Raw genomic sequence first — 15,611 nt, 5'->3', positions numbered from 1 at the left:
GGAAAGTGGAGATCTGAGATGGTCCTCAGGCTTGAGGAGATTCCAGAGATAGGGGAAGGTGTGTGACTACAGGGAAATTTGAAAACGAGCATTAGAATTTTAAATTTGAGGTTTGCGAGACTCTGAGCTAATGTGGATCATTGAACATGGAGATGGTGGTGAACAAGGTAAGATTACATTTGGTGGGCAAATGGATAAAAACAGAGCTGTCACCTTGAGTCCATATTTAATTATGCTACTAATCAAATGCATTCTGATTTTCAACCAATCATTTGGATCAATAACGCAAGGAACATTTTTCTCTTGTCTACATTGTTTGTTCCTCAAATGTTCTCACTCAGAATTCATTTATTATCTTAGCTACTTGCTGATACCAGAACTTTCATTTCAACATGTGAAGCCTCCATAAGTTTGGATATGATTGAAGAAGGCTATTTATCGGGGATTATTTTCAAAGTCCAAGTTAAATGTAACTTAGCAAAGGGTCCAAAATAGATCTATTACACATTTTTGTTTGTAATTCCAGAAAATGAAGCCTAGATTTCTATACTGCACACACAGCGATCCGTGGATGGCTTTCTACCCAGAAAACCGAAAAAGGACATAATCTCTTTTAATAACAGGAAGCTTCAAGTGCTAAGACTAAGAGATGCCAGTGTTAAATAATGTATGTTTCCATATTTCAGACCCATGTAATTGGAAATGTACTGCTTTTTAAGATGTGCAACTAATCTTACCCGTGGAGGTTAAAACTTGCATAAGCCCACTGAGAAATTTAGCATTCCTATATTTTTACAGCCCATGTAAGGCAATTGCTTGTGACATTGTGTTCAAAGTTGAAGTGTAATTTCAAAATGAAGTTTCCTCATGGCTTGCCCCACTCCAAATATTCATTTTAATTCACTGAAATTGGTAATTGCATCAAAATGGGTTCTGTTATTGCATTTATCCAATAATTGGGTAATTACCTCACTGAAATTAATAATTATTTAATCAACCTGCACAGACACATTATGATAGACCCTCTGGAGCAGTTTGGGCATGACCCTGGATTCTCTAGTCCAGAGGTAGGGACAATGCAATTGTTTTGGATCACAGGGTATATCCAAGTATTTCTTGCAAGATTCTGTTAAATACAGTTAGGAGAAGACTCAACAACATAAATTTGCTGAAATATGAACAGTTATTGAAAATAAAAAAACGGAAAAGTAAAGTTTATTAAGTAAATAAAAAGACTTAAAAAGAAAGGAAAAGCAACAAGCCTCACAACTTCCTTTCCATCAGGGACCCCTCAATTAATGGCTGGTCTGGAGACTCAGGTTGTTCTTGGTACCATTTGTGATCCCGGTCCAGCGACTTGAAACAAATCTCTCTCTTATATGAGATAGCAAGAACTGTAGATGCTGGAATCAGAGATATCACAGTGTGGTGCTGGAGGAGCACAGCAGGCCAGGCAGCATCAGAGGAGCAGGAAAGTTGACGTTTCAGGTCAGGACCCTTCTTCAGAAATTCAGAAACAGCAAGGCACAGAAAAGCAACTACAGGAGAAACACATTGATTGTGCTGGCTTCAGCAAGTGCAGGAATGTTCACAGGATTCATTCAATGTCATGCAACTGTCAAATATCATCCACAAGTTTAAGCCTTCAGCCCATCCTATGCAATCATTGGACCGCAAGAGCACTCCACTATAATTAAATAGTGCTTACCACTGGCTGATTGATAAGAAACAGAGATTGCTGGAAAAGCTCAGTTGGTCTGGCAGCATCTGTGAAGAAAACAGCCAGAGTTAACTTTTGTTGTCCTTCTGCAGAACTGGACCCATAACATTAACTCAGATTTTTTTTCTTCACAGATGCTGCCAGACCTACTGAGCTTTACCAGCAACCTCTGTTTCAGTTCCTGGTTTATGGCATGTGCAGTTCTTTTGGTTTTTACTGGCTGATTGATGGTCAGTTTCAGCCGAGAGGCCCCTGCCAAGATGCAAATTTAGGTTCTTCAATAAACAAGGGGGTGACAGTGAGCCATTCAGCTGCTTGAGCCTCATTTGCATATCCCTATTGAAAAGACAGGAAGTCTGTGTTATTTCATGGTCACTGGATGCCTTATGGTGCTTTCCAACCAATGAAGTACTTTGAATTGTAGTTGTTGATATAGGATGGAAAATGCAGCAACTAATTTACAGACAGCAAGGTGATAATGACCAAATTTCTGTTTTGGTGCTGTTGAATTAGAAATATTAGCCAGGATATCAGCTTTTTTGTTGTTTGAAATAATGCCATAGTGTGCCTTGTTTGTTCAACTTGATAGCGGCATGTGCTTCAGTTTTAATGTCTAATGCAAAAAAAAACAGCATCTCTGAGGGTGACATGGAATGTCAGCCTTGACTTTTTTGTTCAAGTCTTGGAATGGAATTTGAACTGGGATCTTGTAGTTTGAGAGGGTAAGATTGCTGCTACTGAGCCATAGCTAACCCACAGAGAGAATGACTTCTGAATTCTACCAAATTGTTTCAGAACCTTATGGGCCTTGATTCATTCCACCCTCCAACTTCTATGCTCAAAAGGTAGTGAATGCAGACATCAAAACTTAACACAAAAACTGAATACTGCTAATGCTGGAAAGACTGAGCAGGTCAGAAAGCATCAGTGAACAGAGAAGCAGAGTTATATTTCAGGTTGATGATCTTTCATTAGAACCTGAAATTCATAAATTAACATCTTGGGCCCAATATCATTCTGTTGAACAAATTTGTATAGCCTCCAAAGATAATATCATTCCCAAGGTTCAATGCTGAGAATTGAATTTGCTGCATGCAGTTTGACCAAGGCTCTGTACAATAAAGTATGACTTGTTCCATGTTTTTATTCCACCTCTATTTCTTTCTTGATGATTTTCCATTACTTTGCATACGTGCAAAAATTTTTAATGATGAGTGTACAAGGATACACAAATCTATTTGGCCCTCCACAGCTTCAAGTCTCTCCCCATTAATAAGATATGCTGATTTCTTGGATCTAATTGACTTTACATTTTCTCAACAAATGCCTAATGCATATCCATACAGGGAATATGCAATGACACTTCCCTAATTTCCCACATTGATTGGCCCTTTTAGATTAGATGTTTTGATGCTCACAACTTGCTTAAGCAGTTTCAAAAGAGGTTTAGGCTCTGACTTCACAAAGCCAAAAATATTAAAATCACTCCTTAGCCCAGTCATGTCAGCAGAAATTGTTTGGAATGCAAGATCAACCTGAACAGGGAAACAGATTTAGGCAGAGCAACAGGAGTTGTCCCAAGAAAGTTCACTACCAATCAGTTTGTCCTCTTTGTATGATTAACTAACATTTTGTTCTAGAAATGAAGTTTAATAAATGTTTCCTCTTTCTTTCAGACTGTTGCAGTGTCTGTATCTGTACTGACACTGAGCTGCATAGCACTGGATCGCTGGTATGCGATATGCCATCCACTTATGTTCAAAAGTACAGCCAGACGAGCACGAAACAGTATAATTATGATATGGATTGTCTCCTGTGTAATAATGATTCCCCAGGCAATTGTAATGGAATGCAACATCATGGTGCCTGATTTGGCAAACAAAACACTTTTATTCACCGTCTGTGATGAACATTGGGGAGGTAAAGACAATTTTATATTTTTGAACATCTTAAAATTTTAAACAAAAACGAAACCACAAAAATCCAGACTGCCTGCACTTTACTAAGCACTGATGATCATGCCGATAGAAACTGTGCAGGCTGAACCTATACTCTCTGAAGTTTAGAAGAATAAGAGGCAATGTTGCTGAAACGTATGAAGTTTATAAAGGACTCAACAGGGGAGATGCACAAGAACATTTCCCCAGGCTAGAGGGTCTGTTACGAGGGGACACAGTCTTAGAATGAGGTAGGCCAGTTAGGATGAATCATAGAATCCCTACAGTGTGGAAACAGGCCATTGGGCCCAACAAGTCCACACCACCCCTCCTAGACCCATTTCCCCAATCCCTGCATTTCCCACGTATAACCCAAACATTCCTGAGCACTATGGGCAATTTAGCATAGCCAATCCACCTACCCTGCACATCTTTGGAATTTGGGAGGAAACCGGAACAAATCCACACAGACATGGGGAAAATGTGCAAACTACACACAGACAGTCACCCAAACAGAGAATTGAACCCGGGTGCCTAGCACTGTGAGGTAGCAGTGCTAACCACTGAGCCACCATGGGACTCTTGATGGGGAAGAATTTCTTCACTGGAGCATGATGAATCTTTAGAACTCTGTACTGCAGGAGGCTGTGAAGTCCCAGCCATTGAGCACATTCAACTCAAAGATTGATACATTTCATATATTGAAGCCATCCAGGGATATGGGGAAAGTAGTATTGAAGCAATGCAGCCATGATCTAATTGAATGGCAAAGCAGGTTCAAGGGGTAGAATGGCCTGCTCCTGCTCATCTTTCTTATCTTCCAATGCTTATTACAAGTTCCATGGAACCAAGTCATTAGACAGCACTATGCTTTTTTTGGTTTGCTTTTTGTAGAACAAATTACATAACTTATATAAACATCTGCCTCTCTGCTTTCATAGCAGTGACTTTATTAACATTGTTCAGCCAAGCCTGATACAACTCTAGAAAGCACAAGACATTTTCAATAATCCAGAGAAATGAAATTTTCTTACGATTATAATTGAGGACTTATCATTAATTTCCGCTGTGCAATAGCAATGAATATGGTTGGTTTGTTTTGAACACAGCCAGTGATGGGTTGACTGCATGCTGGGGAGAAGAAAAACGACCTGTACACGGCTGCAGTTCTTCAAGGGAATCCACTAAACACAGTGATAATGGGAACTGCAGATGCTGGAGAATCCAAAATAATAAAGTGTGAAGCTGGATGAACACAGCAGGCCAAGCAGCATCTCAGGAGCACAAAAGCTGACGTTTCGGGCCTAGACTCTTGATTGTTGAACTATGACAAAGAGGAATGCTCTTCCCACTCGAATCCCACAGGCTGCTCCTGGCCAATTTTGTCCCATCATTGCATTCTTGACCCATTTCCATTAGCCACGGCTGATATGCAGTATTCATGATTTCCCTGTATCTCCGACTGTCTTCCCAGGTGGCAATTAGGCATCCACATGTTACACCTCGAAAAGAAGAAGGCTCAATATTAGTGTGCATTGAACCATCCTTTGAGAAACCGGGATCATTTCTGCTCCCTCTGGCTGTTCATTTATGGATGCGTTTTTCTAGGCTATTATGCTTAAATATCTAAGCAGCCAGTCAACAGAATGCATACGAGCAGATTGAACAAGTTTGGATGAATCTGAGGAAGTAATATCATCAAACAACGCACTTAAAATAATTCCAACCCCAGTTGTTAGCCACGGCTGTACATTTAGTTATAACTTGTCACTATAACCAGATCAATACTGCGGGATCCTCTTGAAACTCAGTAATCTAATCCTGAGGTTCTAGTATTTCAGGACCTTTTTTGATATTTATTCAGAAAATGTTGGCATCACTGGCTAAGCAGCAATTTTTGCCCATGTCTAGTTGTCTTTAAAAAGGTGATGGCAAGTTGTCTTCTTAAACTGTCGCAGTTTATGCATGTGAGGTCATCATACTGGTATCCAGTAAAGGGATCCTGGTCAGTGGGGGTGTTGGTGGGGAGTGTGTTAGAGCGTCTATTTAATAGTTACCCAGGAACTAGATTAGGTTTTTAATCCTCCAGTTTTTGTTTCTATTAAGCTAACTGAGTCAAAACTGTCTGAATTCTCAAACCTTGAGAGTCTACTTTAGACGGTTCCAATTGCAGGCAAATTGCCAATTGGAAGTTTCAATTTTGTTGATAATGCCCTTGGAGTCAGCTACTGCATGGTTTCTGCGTGGACCTGATGTACAATTCCAGCCTGAGCTGCTCCAAAACTACCTGGCCATTGGAATATCTAGGCCCATCTTCAACTTTCCAGTCCCCATTAATAGCAACTGGAGGAATGTAACATTGAAATTTAAACCAAGCAGTGGGTCAGCATTATGTTCAATTACAATTACCTGATTGGAATTAATCATTTAAATTTTATTGAATTTCAACATACAATTTCATTTCTAATTGCCTTTTGTTCATTTCAGATGACATTTACCCCAAGATCTATCATATTTGCTTTTTCATTGTTACATATATGGCCCCTTTGTGCCTAATGATTTTGGCCTACTTTCAAATATTTCGGAAACTTTGGTGTCAACAGGTAAGTGTGTGCCAACACCTTCCATGGAAAGATTATTATTACCTTCATGTAGGTTGCCATATACTTGGTTTTACATTTATATTACAGATACCAGGGACTTCCTCAGTAGTCCAAAGAAATTGGAAGCCTCTTGCCCTGCAGTGTTCATCTCAGAAGGCTGGCAGAAGACAGGTCAAGTCACAAACAAATGCTGTCGCTGCAGAAATCAAACAGATTCAAACAAGACGGAAAACAGCACGGATGCTTCTGGTGGTTTTCATTTTTTTCACACTTTGCTACCTTCCAATTAGTGTTCTGAATATTCTGAAAAGGTGAGTCAGCTATTTCCAGATACTGTCATTGAGTTAAATGTACACAGTATCTGCAACATTCATAAGCCTCATTAATAAGAAGTTGTTAGCATTGTCTCCCTAATTGGGTATGGGGTAAGCGTGCCATCTTATGACTTCTCTATTCATGAAATTGGAATACATTTTTTATTCAGTTACCTTTCTGTATCCATCCATTTGTATTCATTTATTGATCTTTATATCTTTTTGAAGAAAATCCAGAAAGTACCATGTATCCAAAGTTGTTTACAATTTTAAAATTCATTTCTGGGGCTCCAAAGGAACAATATGAGAATGAGACTGGATAGTTCTTTCCAAAAGCCATTTTAGTCTTTGAACCCAGTTGTTTTCAACTGTGTTGTAATCTTTACTGTTTTTTTGAAGAAATTCAAAATCGCAACAATGAACATATCTATCATAACTTTTGCAGTAAGGGAATCTGAGTCACTCCCAAATTATTGTGTTCCTTCATTTTTTGCAGTTAATTTAAATTCTGCTTCTGATCTTTCCTTTCTTCCTTTTTCCTGCTGTTGTACTGACTTTAAAACCCGTTGCATCTTGAAATTTTTTCAATCATGATGGATGGTCATTGTCTTGCTTGTAATTCTGTTTCTGTCTTGAGGGTTGCATTCTAAGTATCTCAATCATTTTCCATTTTTCTTATGTATTGTAAAATACCCACAATATAATGTGTCCATAGTTTTGAAAAAAATGGCTGTGCAAGGTTTGAAGTGAATCTATTTATCTCTTCCTTGCCATGTATCCTCAAAATCCACATTGCAGGTGAGCGCCATTTTAGATTTATCGGGCCAGTGATATCATGGTTAGACAATGTGACTGTGTGTAAAATCTAAGAATTCATCCCTGAAACAGAAAGGCACCTCAGAATTAAACTTGCCCAAATTTTGTATTCAAAATGCTATTAAAGTTATACCATGTTATTGCACACTGCATCAGACGTGAATAGTGTTCTCTTATCGGTGCAGTTGTTATTGCCCAGGTACTCATGACATGGATGAAAATGAGTTAAACAGGATTACACACCAGTGACCAAGATCACATTTTACATAAAAAATAAAAGAACCAGATGCAGGAGTAGGCAAATCAATCCCTTGAGCCTACTCTATCATTCACTACAAATATGGCTAATCTCATCTTGGCTTCAACTTTATTTTCCTGCTCACTCTTCATAGCCCTTCAACCCATTTCTAATTAAAAATATGTCTGTTTTCTCCTTAAATTTATACAGTGTTCAGGTACCCGCCGTACCCCAGGTTCCACAGATTCTTTGAGAAAAGTAATTTCTCCTCATCTCTGTTTTAATCTGCAACCTCTTTTCCTAAAACAATGACCTCTCATTCCAGATTGCCTCACAAGAGAAAACAGCCTCTCAGTGTCCAATTTGTCAATCCCATCTAGCACCTTCATTATCAAATTGATATCCTTTCATTCTTTGTAAATCGAGAGAGAATAGGCCTAAACAGCTCAATCGCTCTTCATAAGACAAATACTTCATCTCTAGAATTAATGTAGTGAATCTCCTCTGTGCTGCCTCCATTCAACTATATCCCTTCTCAAATAACGAGACCAAAATTCTAGATGTGATCTCACTATTACATTGTGCAGTTGCAGCAACACTTCCTGACATTTTTTTTTCCTGTTCCTTTAACAACAAATGCCAAAATTGTGTGGGCTCCCACATGGGATCCTCTCTGCTATGTCTTCCTCTCTAACAGCCACTACAGTGAAGCAGAGCCTTGAATTTTCAGAACAAGCAACAGAGGATTTAAAATCCCCCAACATAGATTCTGCCCTTTAACACAGGTCACACTGTAAATACAATTATGAGATGATTAAGAGTATATTTACAGTTGTGGTATAATTCTGTAAAATGGCCATAGGGACTGATATAATTTTTCTTGTTCATTTCTTCAGGGTGTTTGGAATCTTTGACAATGTTAACAATAGAGCAACACTCTATGCGTGGTTTACCTTCTCACATTGGTTAGTGTATGCCAATAGTGCTGCAAATCCCATTATTTATAACTTTCTAAGTGGTAAGTTGCCTTGTTTTCAATCGATACAGAAAGACAAATGTTACCAGAGTTATTTTTGCTTCACGATTGCAAAATGCTTGACCTGACAGTATACAAGCAAAGATCCTGAGGGGAATGAAGGAAATAAAATTATGTTTCAACATTCTATTAAGAATGGATGTAAAAAAAACAATAAATAGACCTCCCAGCACCTTGAGCATGCTCTGCTTTTCAATAAAATCTTCTACTTCAACACAATTTCCTGCACTATTCCTGTGTCCCTTGATGATTTGAATGACTATTTATCTCTGTCTTGAATGTACTCAATAATTGAATCTCCAAAGCCCTCTGTGACAAAGAATTCCAAAAGTTCACCATTCTCTGAATGAAGAAATTCTATGTCACCTCTGTTCTCAATGGTCTGTCCCTTATTCTGAGACTATGCACCACTCTGCCCTTCTCAGCCAATTGAAATATCCTTCCTGCATCTACCCCATAAATGACCAGGAACTGGAAAGCAGCAGACACAGTTGGACTGAATGACTTCCTTCTGTACTGTATCATTTGTCTGACTCTTTCATAATGTATTACTTATTGTCAAACCTAGAGAAAGCAACTTCAGAGTCACTTACAGGTCAGTTATAGAATCATAGAGTCATAGAGATGAAAAACATGGAAACCGACTCTTTGGTTCAACCCGTCCATGCTGACCAGATATCTTAAATAAATCTAGTCCCATTTGTTAGCATTTAGCCCACATCCCTCTAAACCCTTCCAATTCATGTACACATCCAGACGCCTTTCAAATGTTGTAGTTGTACCAGCTTCCTCTACCCCCTCTGACAACTCATTCCATACACGCACCACCCTCTGGTGAAAAAGTTGCCCCTTAGGTCCCTTTTAAATCTGTCACCTTAAACCCTATAGTTTTGAATCCCCTATCCTGGTGAAAAGACCTTGGCTATTGGCCCTATCCATGCCCTCCACAATAGTCCAAAGCCCGATAAGGTCACCCCTCGGCCTCTGATGCTCCAGGGAAAAAAGCCCCAGCCTATTCAGTGTGACAATGCTGTCACTTTAAAAAGGTTGTTTTGCCTGAGTTTTTTTGAAGACAGGTTGTAAAGGCAGAGGCGCTGAAGTGGCTGCTGTCGACCGCCTAAGTCAATAGCTTGTGAGGCTTTCAGTTTTCTTTAAAACAGTTGTACAAAGGAAGGGGAGTGTCCAGTTCTCACAGACCAGCCTTTCTAGTTTTGTTTTGTGACTATAGCAGTCAGAAGCTGTTTGGGTCCCAGAGGAGTTGGAGATTCAATAAAATGATTCCTAGCTGCTACATTCTCTGAAATCTCTCTTGATGTTGTTTCCTTTATTTTGGAAAATTGACTGTAAGAATCTGCCTGAATTTTCCTTTTTGCCAAGGAATGTATTTATGGGATGTTACTATATAGGAACAGTTAATTAGTAATAGGTACTGTATCTGACATTCGTTAGGTTTTACAATAATTAAGATACTCTACATTCCTCTTTTTTTGTTTGTACTTTAGCTATAGTGTTTGAATAAATTATGTTTTGGTAGATGTTGAGTAGTTTGACCAGTTGCATCCCGTCTGGAACATGCACTTAACATTTACCTTTAAAGTAAAAAAGTTAGGGTCTAGGCTACTTTCTTAAAATATTTTGAGGAGTTCTGGTCTGGTCCATAACAACAGCCTCTCCCTACAGCCCAAGCCTTCCAATCATGGCAACATCCTTGCAAATGTTTTCTGAGCCAGTTCAAGTTTCACAACATCTTTCCCATAGCAGGGAGACCAGAATTAGATGCAGTATTCCAAAATTGGCCTGATCAATGTAAGTTTGCTGGGGTTAAGGTGCAGAAATTCAGCAACACCTAACTTGGACATGCATTGGCCCAGCTGTAGGAAGCAATCCCTAAAGCTTTGGTGAAGCTGAAGATACCCCAAATATTGGGTTTTGGGTCTCATTTTAATCAAGTGAAAGGCATGAGCATCATACCTGACATGGATTGACTGAACGTCAGGCAACTGTTGGCACTCTACTGGCTTCCAGTTTAGTAAGAGGTAGTAAGAACTGCCAATGCAGGAGTCAGAGATAACACAGAGTGGAGCTGGGGGCATACCATGGGCCAAGCAGCATCAAAGGTCCAGGAAAGTTGGCATTTCGGGACAATCTCCCCACCCCCAGCCTCATCCCATGACCAGCCCTGTCTCTCATCCCCGCCTCCTTGACCTGACACAACCTGTCCATCTTCTCTCCTACCTATCTGCTCCTCTCACCTCACTGACCAATCCCCACTACTGCCTGCCTGAACTCACCTATCACCATCCCACCTATCTTCCCAAGCCCACCCCTCTTTTCTCTATTTATTTCTGAGCTCCCCTTCACCCTTCCCCATTTCTGAAGAATGGTCCCGACCCAAAATGTCAACATTCCTGCTCCTCTGGTGCTGCCTGGCTTCCAGGTTAGTCAGTTGGGTAATTGGAAGCATGGAGGAGCCAAGTCACCAGAGTGATGGTACAGTTGAATGAGAAGCGACATTATTTGGGTGATGAGGTGAGAAGAAATTACAGCTAAATAGAATTCAAGTTATTGGTACCAGTTAATATCAATATTTGGCTTTCCTGAATGCAGCCCACCTTGGCTACAATATCTATTCATGTGAAGGCATGAACCAAGTAACAATAACAATTAAGCTGTTTGTGGCTTAATCTTGCATGTGGTTTCATGGAACATTCTATAATTTTCTGAGAGATGGATCAATAAGCCATTTCATGTATTATGGAGTGGCAAATCAACAAACTTCTTTACTTTACACTGTTACATGAGGAAGTAGGGTAGCATTTATAAAAGTAAAATCCTGTGGCATTTTGAGTCCATTCAATCTCCCTCTTTATAATAACTGAAAGGATGACAAGCTGTCATTGCTACAGAACTGTTACTTACCAGCTCAATATATCCACTGGTTTTATTTTAAATAAATCATGCTCACCTCCTGCAGATTTCTTAAATGCTGCAGTAGACCACGTGTCCTGCGTTTTATTTTTGCCCATTCACTGGATTGGAAGCCGACAGTTGACTCTCTGAAATGCTGCCAGTTATCTGTAAACTGGGAGGTTAGCATTGCTAGTAGACCCAGAATTTGTTACCTGTCCCCAGTTGGCCTCTATGGGTGATGGTGAGCTCTCTTCACAAACTACTGCAGTCTATCTACTGTAGGTACACCATCCATGCTATAGAAAGAAATTCCTGAAGGGATGGTGATATAATGCCCATAATTAGGTGGATTTACCATGGGAAATACTGGATTACAGATATAAGTTAGTGTGTGGATCTGTGTGGGATCATCTCCTAAGTGCGTTAGTGTGGACTTGATGGGCTGAGTGGCCTGCTTCCAAACTGTGGGGATTCTATGATTTCTACGATATTCCGAAATCAGGATGGTGTGGGACTTGGAAGGAAACATGCAGATTGTGCTATTCCCATTGCATCTGCTACCCTCATTCCTCAAGATGGTAAAGGTTGTGGATCTGAAACATGCTGTCGAAGGAGCCTTGGTAAGATGCTGCAGTGCACCTTGTAGGCGGTGTACACTGCTCCCACCATGGGCTGCCGTTAGAAGGAGCCAATTTTTAAGGCTGTGGATGGTGTGCTAACCATGAGGGCTGATTTTTCCTCAACGATGTTGAGCCTCTAGATTGTTGTTGGAGGCAAACATCTAGATACGTTGGAGAGTAGTCTGTCACATTCCTGAATCTGCCTTGTTGACAGTAGATATGCTTTGGAGAGGCAGGGAGTGAGTTACCATGGAATTCCCAGCCTCTGACCTGCTTTTGCAGCCCCAAGTTTTATATGGCTTGTCCAATTAAGATTCTATCAATGGTGACAAAAGGATGTTGACAGAAGAACTGTCAACTAAACAAAGGCCATCACATTTTTGTGCATTTTGAAATCACATTTTAGAGTTGTCATACTCTTCAGGTCAATGCTTCGTCTCAATATTATTTAAACTTTTCATGAGAAGAGTCCATACAATGGGGAGTAGGCAGTAAACTCGCTGGAGAATGTAATGCTGCCAAAGATTTGCAACAGCCAGATTCACGAGAACAGTGCTCTCACAAATTACATGCTAAATTCGCATGACTGCAGTATAATATGAGTACAATGCCTGATAGCCTAATTTGTTTTCCAAGTGTATTATACTCAGTATTTTATTTGCAAAATCTACCTTGAAATGTCTGACAAAATATTCCTTCTGATATGTAATTCTCACCACTAATATTTTTCTTCTCCTTTTTGTTTATGTATAAACATCCAACTACCAACAATGCTTAAGGGATTGGATAACAAAAGTAAACATGGCTTTATTTATTAAGTAATAGAGAAGTTGGGAGCAGTATTAATTGGAGAAATTTTACATATATCCAAATCAATATCTTCCTCAGAACAAAATCCTGAGACCAAGAGCCAGATGGAGTCATAGAGATGTACAGCACAGAAACAGACCCCTCGGTCCAACTCGTCCATGGCAACCAAGTTTCCCATAATAAACTAGTCCTGCATGCCTGCATTTGGCCCACATCACTCTAAGCCTTTCCTAATCATGTATCCATCCAAATTTCTTTTAAATATTGTAACTGTACTTGCATCTACCACATCCTCCGACAGATTATTCCACATATGAACCACCCTTTATGTGAAAAATTGCCCCTCAGGTCCTTTTTAAATATTTCTCCTCTCACCTTAAAAATATGCCCCCTTGTTTTGAAACATCCTACTCCAGAGAAAGGGCCTTTGCGATTCACATTATCTATGCTCCCATTATTTTACAAACCTCGATAAGGTTACCCCTCAGCCCCCCTCAGCTCCAGTGAACAAAGTGCCAGCCTGTCCAGCCTGTCCTTATAACTCAAAATCTTCAGTCCTGGCAACAACCTGGTAAATCTTTTCAGAAACCTCTCCTGTTTAATAATATCCTTTCTATAGCATGGCGACAAGAACTGTCCACAGTACTCCAAAAGTGGTCTCACAAATGTCCCGTACAACCTCAACATGATGTCCTAACTCTTGTACACAATGATCTGAGCGATGAAGGCAAATGTGTATTATGATCTGATTTTCAAAGAACTATGTACCTGCACAGTTGATTTCACTGTTCGACAAACTATCCAGGGACCTACCATTAACCTTATAAGTCCTGCCCTTGTTTATTTTACCAAAATGCAATACCCCTCATTTATCCAAAATAAGCTCCATCTGCCACTCATCAGCCCATTGTCCCAATTGATCAAGATCCCTTTGTAATCTTAGACAACCTTCTTCACTGTCAATGATAACACCAATTTTCGGTGTAATCTATAAACTTACTAACCATGCCTCCTAAATTCTCATCCAAATCATTCCAAGCAAAAGTGACTCAGCACTGATTTCTGTGGAAAACCACCAGCCGTAGCTTCCAGTCCGAAAAATAACCCTCCACATCACCCTCTGTCTCCAACCATGAAGCCAATTTTGCATCTAATTGGCAAGCTCTCCCTGACTTTTATGTGATGTAACTTTTTAATTAGCCTATCATGCAGAATCTTGTCAAAAGCTTTACTCATGTCCTTGTAGACAATGTCTACCTCTCCGCCCTCATCTGTCATTTTGGATATGACCTCAAAAAACTCAGTTGAGTTTGTGAGACACGATTTCCCCTGCGCAATGGCAGATAGCAGGAGTTAGAAAAATTCCCCCATTTCTGCACCTGCCTTAGGAAGCAAGACTTCAAAGGCAGGATCTTTATTGTGCTGGGTGCCAGCTGAAGCCAAGAATACTTTGCTGAGAACTCAGGTAACCATTAGAGAGCTGCAGCACCTCAGACCTTACTGGGCTGACAGCTTTAGATGCCTGATCTCTGGTTTAAATTTCACAATGTTCATTAACACAAGCTTAAATGATTTTAAATGCCTTGCCCTTTCAGGTGTTGGAACTTCAAATGATTTGGATCATTAACAATTTTATTGGGCAGCAGTGAATGGAGGTTTCTTTTTAAACATGCTGATGCTAACTGTGAGAAATTATAAATTAATCTTTTTTCAATAGCTTTTTGAACACTTCTAGCTATAGTGCCAGCATGCAGTTCATTGCTTCCATATATTGTGTTCAGTGGCTGGATGAACATAGTAGTGTTGAACCTTGATATGGGGGCATAATGGCCGCTGGAGGCTGTTTGGGGGATACCTTGGCAATGGGGAGCATGAGAAGGACTTTTTGAATTTATCATTCAAAAGGTTTCATTATGCAGACTATTATTCACAACACTCCTGTGGTACCACGAGCCACAATCCTTTAAAAACCTGCCTGACTTCATGAAAATCATGGAGGTGTAGGTCATGCTTATCTCAACAATGGAGGCAGCCAGGTTGGGAGTCTACAGTATGGGCTCATGACCTGAACCAGTTTGTACCCTTAATAGGACTGTGATGAAAATGAAGAACTCTAGGAATGGGTCAGGAGCCCTGAAAGGATGGCCAAGTCAAGCTGACTCTCAGAACATCTGACCCTAAGTCTGAATCACATAATACATTCCTGCATTTTCCTTCTGGTGCAGTATAGGTAGAGGATAGCCAGACCTACTTACAACAACAACTTATAGACCAAACATTTCACAAGCATCACTTAAATTTTTAGAAAAGGCTTCCATGACTTGATAGCACCCCATGAGTCAATCAACAAGCCGCTTTTCATTCAGCCACTTTGCAACATTCACTCTCATTAAATTATCGATGCATTGACACGGTTGATATTTTACCTTATGTTATGCCAAGAAAGGCCTTTCACAGTTGTTTAAAATTACATTGATTACCAATTTAATACATTCAAAAAGTCCCCATGATGATTGAGAAGTGATTGAGTTAAATTAATGGTTTTATACCTAATTAATATCTTGTACTTGCTTCTCATTTGCCATTTCTCAAAAGTGCACCTTATGC

At 39.8% G+C, this 15,611-nt stretch overlaps 1 protein-coding gene across 1 annotated transcript in view; it reads left to right on the top strand.

Annotated features, from left to right (window-relative positions):
- hcrtr2 (hypocretin (orexin) receptor 2) overlaps nt 1-15,611 on the top strand; it is a 79,774-nt gene that overhangs the window by 48,146 nt on the left and 16,017 nt on the right. Inside the window, exons 3-6 of the mRNA XM_048531483.2 lie at nt 3,397-3,640; nt 6,145-6,260; nt 6,348-6,571; nt 8,525-8,646. Coding sequence (XP_048387440.1) covers nt 3,397-3,640; nt 6,145-6,260; nt 6,348-6,571; nt 8,525-8,646 — 706 coding nt within the window. The remainder of the gene's footprint in view (nt 1-3,396; nt 3,641-6,144; nt 6,261-6,347; nt 6,572-8,524; nt 8,647-15,611) is intronic.

Source organism: Stegostoma tigrinum, chromosome 4 (genome assembly GCF_030684315.1).
Source record: "Stegostoma tigrinum isolate sSteTig4 chromosome 4, sSteTig4.hap1, whole genome shotgun sequence".
NCBI lineage: Eukaryota > Metazoa > Chordata > Chondrichthyes > Orectolobiformes > Stegostomatidae > Stegostoma > Stegostoma tigrinum.
The sequence above is the reverse complement of the archived record's forward strand: the minus strand, read 5'-3'. Positions and strand labels throughout refer to the sequence as shown.